This window comes from Salvelinus sp. IW2-2015, unplaced genomic scaffold (genome assembly GCF_002910315.2).
Source record: "Salvelinus sp. IW2-2015 unplaced genomic scaffold, ASM291031v2 Un_scaffold3428, whole genome shotgun sequence".
Classification (NCBI taxonomy): Eukaryota; Metazoa; Chordata; class Actinopteri; order Salmoniformes; family Salmonidae; genus Salvelinus; species Salvelinus sp. IW2-2015.
In genome coordinates, this window is record NW_019944708.1 from 1 (window position 1) to 9580 (window position 9580).

General features: G+C 43.4%; 1 protein-coding gene and 1 long non-coding RNA gene across 2 annotated transcripts; one reads left to right on the top strand and one right to left on the bottom strand.

The window, feature by feature from the left end:
* Positions 1–3983: 3983 nt before the first annotated feature.
* LOC112075838 (tubulin alpha chain) lies at positions 3984–9333 on the top strand. Its single transcript, XM_024142770.2, has 4 exons — positions 3984–4090; positions 7402–7624; positions 7766–7914; positions 8200–9333. Exons 1-4 carry the CDS (start codon positions 4088–4090, stop codon positions 9175–9177), a joined length of 1353 nt encoding a protein of 450 aa, XP_023998538.1. The 5' UTR covers positions 3984–4087; the 3' UTR covers positions 9178–9333.
* On the bottom strand, positions 7776–8128 carry LOC112075839 (uncharacterized). The gene is made up of 2 exons (XR_002895051.2): positions 8095–8128; positions 7776–7944 (listed from the first exon to the last, which is right to left on the bottom strand). It is a non-coding gene; the product is annotated as an uncharacterized lncRNA (long non-coding RNA).
* Positions 9334–9580: the final 247 nt, after the last annotated feature.

Genomic DNA, 9580 nt, shown 5'->3' on the forward strand with positions numbered 1-9580 from the left:
CCTGCCTACCACTACTCTTGCTCTAACACTAACTGTCTAACACTTACTGTCTAACACTACTGGTCTACCACTACTGTCTACCACTACTGTCTAAACACTACTGTCTACCACTACTGTCTAACACTACTTGCCTACCACTACTGCCTGCCTAACACTACTGTCTAAACACTACTGTCTAAACACTACTGTCTAACACTACTGTCTAAACACTACTGCCTACCACTACTGCCGCCTAACACACTGTACACCTACTGTCTAACACTACTGCCTAAACACTACTGTCTAACACTACTGTCTTAACACTACTGTCTAACACTACTGTCTACCACTACTGTCTACCTAACACTACTGTCTACCATACTGCCTTACACTACTGCCTAACACTACTCCTAACACTACTGTCTAACACTACTGTCTAACACTTACTGTCTAACCACTACTGTCTACCACTACGCCTAACACTACTGTCTAACACTACTGTCTAACACTACTGTCTAACACTACTGCCTAACACTTGCTGTCTAACACTACTGTCTAACACTACTGTCCAGCACTAGTAAACACTACTGTCTACCACTACTGTCTAACACTACTGTCTAACACTACTGTCTACCACTACTGTCTACCACTACTGTCTAACACTACTGTCTAACACTACTGTCTAACACTGCTGTCTAACACTACTGTCTACCTAACACTACTGCTCTCACATACTGTCTAACACTACTGCTAACACTACTGTTCTAACACTTACTGCCTTACACTACTGCTAACACTACTGTCTAACACTACTGTCTGTTTCAATAACAAATTGTTAAAAGAATGTTTCAATACAGAGCTGTTAGGCAGCGTTATTTAGCGAGTTTGGTTGATTAGTGGTCTCAAATGGTTGATTTTGTGTCTCAAACTGTCGAGTTTACCAACATTCGTCATCAAGAATATGGAGTATTTATAATTGCCTCAATTTTATTGTCAATACATCATTGAAATTGTTTACCAGATGCATTTGGTAAATTTCCCTCTGCGATTCAAATATTGGGTCGCGACTGAGGCAACCTTGTGACGATACTGCTGTAACTGGAAAGCATTTGGGAATGTATGGTAGAGGTTACATCATTGTTATCTGAAATGGTATAACCAATGGACAATCGGGATTCAAACAAGTTTTTTTTGTGTTCAAACATGGACTGCAGCTGGAGGAATGTAACCACTCTTATATAGACAGGTGTTCTCTCCCATCCCCAACACTCTCCCTACAACCACCCCTCTCCATCACCACCCCTCCCCATCCCCAACCCTCTCCCTACACCACCCCTCTTTCCGACACCACCTCTCCCATCACCACCCCCTCTTCCATCCCACCCCTCTTCCTACACCACCCTCTCCCATCACCACCCCTCTCCCATCCCACCCCTCTCCCTACCCCTCCCTCTTCCCTACACCACCCCTCTTTCCTACACCACCCCTCTTTCCTACACCACCCCCTCTTTCCTACACCACCCCTCTCCCATCCCCACCCCTCTTCCCTACACCACCCCTCTCCCATCACCACCCCTCTCCCATCCCCACCCTCTTCCCACCCACCCCTCTTTCCTACACCACCCCTCTTTCCTACACCACCCCCTCTTTCCTACACCACCCCTCTCCCATCACCACCCCTCTCCCCATCCCCACCCCTCTTCCCTACACCACCCCTCTTTCCTACACCACCCCTCTTTCCTACACCACCCCTCTCCATCCCCACCCCTCTTTCCTACACCACCCCTCTCCCATCCCACCCCTCTCCCCATCCCCACCCCTCTTCCCTACACCACCCTTCCCTACACCACCCCTCTTTCCTACACCACCCCTCTCCCCATCCCCACCCCTCTTCCCTACACCACCCCTCTTTCCTACACCACCCCTCTTTCCCACACCACCCCTCTCCCCATCCCCACCCCTCTTTCCTACACCACCCTCTTTCCTACACCACCCCTCTTTCCTACACCACCCCTCTCCCATCCCACCCTCCCTACACCACCCCTCTTCCTACACCACCCCTCTTTCCTACACCACCCCTCTTTCCTACACCACCCCTCTTCCCATCACCACCCCTCTCCCATCCCCACCCCTCTTCCCTACACCACCCCTCTTTCCCATCACCACCCCTCTCCATCCCCAACACTCTTCCCTACACCACCCCTCTCCCATCCCCAACACTCTTCCCTACACCACCCCTCTCCCATCACCACCCCTCTCCCATCCCCACCCCTCTCCCCTACACCACCCCTCTTTCCTACACCACCCCTCTCCCATCCCCAACACCATGTATGTAATGAAAGGGCTCATTGTCATCTGTCAATTTGTTTTGTTTTTTAAGACCCCCCCCTTTCTTGCACATTTCTAGTTTCATAATTTCAAGCTGTCCGTGACGACCATCAGCCTTCCATTTGAAGATAATACCACTAAACTCATGTTGGTTATGATTTCGGTTATGATTTTGTTTATGATTTCGGTTATGATTTCGGTTATGATTTTGTTTATGATTTCGGTTATGATTTCGGTTATGATTTAGAATCAGGACGCCAACATCATCTTGTAGATTACATAGAAAGGTGCTGTTATAACAGCCTGTCTTTTATACAACGTAATTGGTCGAATGAGAAATAAATAAATAATTCATTATTTTTATTTTTGTATTTTCTTGAAAGAGAGCTGTTATTTAGGGTAACTTGTATATTGGGTGTTGAATCAGTCAATTTAACAGTGAGGAGTATCTGACAGGTGGGATGTGTCAAACGTCTCACAGACCACACCTTATGTAGTACCTTCTGAATGGGGAAATGAATGGAGAAATGAATGGGGAAATGAATGGGGAAATGAATGGAGAAATGAATGGGGAAATGAATGGAGAAATGAATGGGGAAATGAATGGGGTTTTGGGACAAACGCCGAAAATAAGATCTGTGGTAAACACAGGCTTAGACGATCTTATACGTTTTGTTTCTATGAGATAATATCAGTCTGTTAACATTACCTTTATGTGCTTGTTTTGATGACAAAAATGCTTAAATATTCACAAATAAAAGTAACATTAGCTGATGAAGTGTGATAAAAATGCTGGGTTCGTAGTCTGAGTCAGGCGCAGGACACAGGTTTAAGAAAAAACACAAAAGTCTTTACTCAAAATATATTCAAAAAACGGAATATCTCCAACAAGGAAACATAACGTAATGAGAAAACCCTCCAACACACACGGTAACACAAACAATCACGGACAAAACAGAAAGGTAGACGAGAGGGTAAAATAAGGAACATAATAAGGGAATAGAAATCAGGTGTGCGTAATCAAGACAAAACAAAAGGAAAAAGGAAACATGGATCGGTGATGACTAGAAAGCCGGTGACGTCGACCGCCGAACGCCGCCCGAACAAGGAGAGGAGCCGACCTCAGCCGAAGTCGTGACATGAAGATTATCACATAGAAACACAATGTATCAGATCTCCTAAACCCGTGTTTACCACATACTTTTTTTTCAGCGTTTACCCCCCCCCTCCCCAAAAAACGTCCAAAATCCTAAACCCCATAGGCTTTGACCAACAAGCCATGGAGGTTGTTAGTGCCTACAAAAAATACACCATTGCTACTGCTCTCTGTACACATAATTCTTTATAGGTGCTTCTACACAATTGCATTGCTTGCTGTTTGCGGTTTTAGGCTGGGTTTCTGTACAGCACTTCGAGATATTAGCTGATGTACGAAGGGCGTTATAAAATAAACTTGATTTGATTTGATTATAGAGAGTCAGCTCTCATCAGCCTTTCTCTGTTATAAGAAGGAGGGACTTCCCTGTTCTCTACCGCCAACCGGATTCTGCTGTAGCTTCCTGCCGGGGCTGTCTGCTTCCCGGCCTATAAAACCCCCACCCTCTTCCTTCCTGCCGGGCTGTCTGCTTCCCGGTCTATAAAACCCCCACCCTCTTCCTTCCTGCCGGGCTGTCTGCTTCCCGGTCTATAAAACCCCCACCCTCTTCCTTTCTTCTGCAGTTCTGCCTTCTCTTCTGAATCCTCAACGTCAGCCTGTGAAGAAAAAGAAAAACCAGACAAAATGGTGAGTGCTGACGTAGATGATAAAATACAATTTTTCTTTATTCATTCTTTCATTCTTTCTTTCATATGTTATTCATATTCAATGATGGGCTTAGATAAGGCTGATGATTGTAAAGGAGGGGTCATCTTTTGGTAGGCTTAGATAAGGCTGATGATTGTAAAGGAGGGGTCATCTTTTGGTAGGCTTAAATAAGGCTGATGGTTGTAAGGGAGGGGTCATCTTTTGGTAGGCTTTGATAAGGCTGATGATTGTAAAGGAGGGATTTGGAGCGAAAGCATGTAGATGATGGTGATTATTCTGTTACATAAATACCATGTGATTCTCTGCATTTTCCCTTTTTTTTTTATAGATGTTGTATATATATATATACTGTTTATATATATTGATACTGGTTTATTTTGGTAAACAAATATTCTTGTGACAGAATCATCTATCGCCACGCATCAAATGTGGGTCAGATTTCAGTGTTCTCATGTCTATGTACTTAGTCATTGTTCTACTTGGTGATAAACGATCCACTGTGTAGATAGAAAACCTATTAGCTTCAGGGGAAAAAAACTGAATTGCTGATCATTTGGATTTTCTGTGATTTTTTAAATACATTTCTGCCATTCTGAGAGGAGGGATTTATTGAGCACAAAGGAGAACAGGGAGGAGCAATCTGTGATGCTAGACATTTTCTCTGCAGATTTTAGGGTATGTGTGAGAGATATCTCACGCTGTTAAACTGCAATGAGTGTGCAGCTGGCACTGGGGTGGCGCTGGAGGAGGATGATAGAATACAGAGGGGATCGGGAAGGAGAGAGGAAGGAGGAGAGAGGAGGAGGGGGAGGAGCGAGGAGGAGGGGGTGAGAGAGGAGTAGGGGGGGGGAGGGAAGGAGGGGTGAGGAGAGAGGAGGAGGGGTGAGGAAGAGAGGAGGAGGGGGAGGAGAGAGGTGTGGCCCACAGGAACAAGACCTTTTACCTCTCTGGTCCTCGCTCTTAAAGATACAGGGTCATAAATAACGATCTGTTCGGCAAATGCAGATAAAGATATTTCTAAATGACATAAATGACGTACAGTATTAGTGTCATATACTCTAGACGGTGGCCACACTATTCAGCCGAATCCACCAGGATAGCCCAGCGTAGCCAATGACTTTGCTTAAATGTCATTTTTCTAAAACGGTTGATAATATCCCTCCTGTATTTAAAAAAAATCTGATTTTACTTTCACTTAATCACAGTGATCTTATAGATTGATGTATTGATCTGCATTACACTACAATACATTACAATACATTACAATTCATTCACAATACATTACAATGCATTACAATTACCATTACAAATACATTACAATAATTACAATACATTACAATCATTACAATACATTTACAATTACATTTACAATTCATTACCATACAATCAAGCATTACAATACATTACAATCATTACAAATCATACAAATACATTTACAATACATTACAATTACATTTCAATACATTACATACAATTACAAACATACAATACATACAATACATTACAATGAATTTACAATACATTACAATACATTACAATTCATGACAATTATACAATGCATTACATTACATTACAATACATTACAATCATTACAAATACATTACAATACATACATACATTACAATGCATTACAATACATACAATGCAATTTAAACTGTCTGAAATGGCTTTTAACTTCTATGTTCATCCCCTCACTCCATTGTATATCAACTTCACCGTGTCATTTAATGTGGTAAGACTCTTTATTTACATTTCCCTGGTAGTTGATCTCTATTTTAACCTTTCTAGCTCACACATTCCGCTGAAAAGGCAGCGCGCGAAATTCAAAAATATATTTCAATATTTAACTTTCACACATTAAAAAGTACCAATACAGAAAATGAAAGATACCATCTTGTTAATCTCTACCATGGTGTTCCGATTTCAAAAATGATTACAGTGAAAGCACAACCATATGATTATGTTAGGTCAGAGCCAAGTCACAACACAACACAGACCATTTTTCAGCCAACGATAGGAGTTAGAAAAAGCAGAAATATAGATAAAAAGATTCACTAACCCTTGATTATCTTCATCAGATACAGTACTAGGACATCATGTTATACATGTATTGTGTGTTTGTCGATAATGTGCATATATGTATAAAAAAAATCTCAGTTTAACATTGTCGTGTTACGTGCAGTAATTTTTGATTCCAAAACATCCGGTGATTTTGCAGAAATATTCATAATAAACATTGATAAAAGATGCAAGTGTTATTCACAGAATAAGATAAACTTATCCTCTATGCAACCGCTGTGTCAATTTCAAAATAAACTTTACGAAAAAGAATAATCTGAACGGCGCTCAGAACCCAAAATAGCCAAAAAATAGCCGTCATTTTGGCTCAACAGAAGCTACAAAAACACTAAATATTTCACTTACCTTCGAATAACTTCATTCAGAAGGCACTCCAGGAATCCCAGTTCGACAATAAATGACTGATTTGTCCATAAAAGTTCCATAATAACCCATCATTTAGCCACTTGTTGTTAGCATGTTCAGCCCAGTAATCCATCTTCATGACGCACGACAATCCCTCCAACAAAAACTGAAAAAGTTACGTTACAGGTCGTAGAAACAAGTCAAATGATGTATTCAATCCATATTTTAGATGTTTTGACTTACATCATCAATAAGGTTCCAACCGGAGAATTCATTGTCTGGAAGAAAAAGCATTTGAACGAGAGCATACTCTCTCATGACCGCTCATAATGACCCTGAGGCTTTCTGCAGAGCAGCGTCATAATAAGAGCTCTACTATGACCGGCTCCTTCTATAGTAGAATCCTACAACCAGTATCTAAAGACGGTGACATCTAGTGGAAGCCCTAGGAAGTGTATGCACATCCATAACTAACAGGGAAATCAATTGGCACTGTTTTGAAAATCGAGTTCTCACTTCCTGTTTGGATTTCTTCTCAGGTTTTTGTCTGCCAAATGAGTTCTGTTATACTCACATACATAATTCAAACAGTTTTAGAAACGTCAGAGTGTTTTCTATCCAATAGTAATAATAATATGCATGTATTACCATCTGGGACATAGTAGGAGAAAGTTCAGTTTGGGCACGCAATTCATCCAAAGTGAAAATGCTGCCCCCTATCCCAAACAGGTTTTAATGTATCATGTGTTTTTGTTCTACCTTGTCATTGTTACTGATGACTGCATTGTTGGAGTTAGAGCTAGCGAGAAAGGCATTTCACTGAACTTGTGCGTGTGACATTAAACCATGAGCACTTTCTTTTTCAGCGTGAGTGTATTTCAATGCATGTCGGCCAAGCCGGAGTCCAGATGGGTAACGCCTGTTGGGAGCTGTACTGCCTGGAGCATGGGATCCAGCCAGACGGACAGATGCCCAGTGACAAGACCTGTGGAGGTGGAGACGACTCTTTCAACACCTTCTTCAGTGAGACCGGAGCCGGAAAGCATGTCCCCCGTGCCATCTTCGTAGATCTGGAGCCCACTGTCATCGGTAAGATGAGACATCCTCTGAAATCCTGGAGATTTCCTATTGGATTATGGTTCACAAGCTTTGAATGATTTGATATTCTGTCCCAAGATATTCCTCATATTCTGAATATTAGGATATTCTAAATCTACCTTTGTGTTTCAGATGAGGTGAGGACAGGTATCTATCGTCAGTTGTTCCACCCTGAGCAGCTGATCACTGGTAAGGAAGATGCTGCCAACAACTACGCCCGCGGTCACTACACCATCGGCAAGGAGATCATTGACATCGTGCTGGACAGGACACGCAAACTGGTGAGTCATCATTCTGAAACAGGCCTCTAACTAGGGTTCTACACGGAACCTTTTTCATTCTAGAAGGTTCTTCAGAAACCTTCTCTATGGAATAAAGCGTTTTAAAAGGGTTCTTTCAGTTGGCCAATAAGTTGTACCTGGAACCATAAAGGGTTATCTTACAGGGACAAGCCGAAGAACCCTTTATGGTTCTAGGTAGAACATGCAAACAGGTTCTCCATTCTATTCTTACTGCTATAACATAAGATCACATCTAACAATGTTATTGTACCATTTCTCCATCAGGCTGACCAGTGTACTGGGCTCCAGGGATTCCTCATCTTCCACAGCTTCGGAGGAGGCACCGGTTCTGGTTTCACCTCCCTGCTGATGGAACGTCTGTCTGTCGACTACGGAAAGAAGTCTAAGCTGGAGTTYGCCGTTTACCCAGCTCCCCAGGTGTCCACGGCTGTGGTGGAGCCCTACAACTCTATCCTGACCACTCACACCACCCTGGAGCACTCTGACTGTGCCTTCATGGTGGACAATGAGGCCATCTATGATATCTGCCGCAGGAACCTTGACATTGAGCGTCCCTCATACACCAACCTCAACAGGCTCATTGGTCAGATCGTCTCCTCCATCACTGCCTCTCTGCGTTTCGATGGAGCCCTGAATGTTGATCTGACAGAGTTCCAGACCAACTTGGTGCCCTACCCCCGTATCCACTTCCCTCTGGCTACCTATGCCCCAGTCATCTCCGCTGAGAAGGCCTATCACGAGCAGCTGTCAGTGGCTGACATCACCAATGCCTGCTTTGAGCCGGCCAATCAGATGGTGAAGTGTGACCCTCGTCACGGCAAATACATGGCCTGCTGTCTCCTGTACCGTGGCGACGTTGTTCCCAAAGATGTCAACTCTGCCATCGCTGCCATCAAAACCAAGAGGAGCATCCAGTTTGTGGACTGGTGTCCCACTGGCTTCAAGGTGGGTATCAACTACCAGCCCCCTACGGTGGTTCCTGGAGGAGACCTGGCCAAGGTCCAGAGGGCYGTGTGCATGCTGAGTAACACCACAGCYATCGCTGAGGCCTGGGCCCGTYTGGACCACAAGTTTGACCTGATGTATGCCAARAGAGCCTTCGTGCACTGGTATGTTGGTGAGGGCATGGAGGAGGGAGAGTTCTCTGAGGCCAGAGAAGACATGGCAGCCCTGGAGAAGGATTATGAAGAGGTGGGCACTGACAGCGTGGGAGAAGAGGATGAGGAGGGAGAGGAATATTAAAAGGCTAAACGTGCTTTGCCACCCTACATTCCAACACTGACCTTTGGAGTCCTACGCTTAACATGACAGCAACACATTCCCCACTGCAGTGTTAACAGTCTCTGTTACATCTAGTCATGTTGTGTCAGGGTTCTCAATAAACGCATTGTAAACCAACTCAACTGTATGTGGTTGTTTTTCGACTCGAAGATGGTCTATGATTGACTTTCAAACAAGCAGCTTGTAAGATATCAAACTTTTATAAGGCTGCAGCTTCAAATAAGAGTATTTAATGGTAGTGTCTGCTAGACTAGAACAGTCCTGATGTCTGCTAGACGAGAACAGTCCTGATGTCTACTAGACTAGAACAGGCTTTATGTCTACTAGACGAGAACAGGCTTTATGTCTACTAGACTAGAACAGG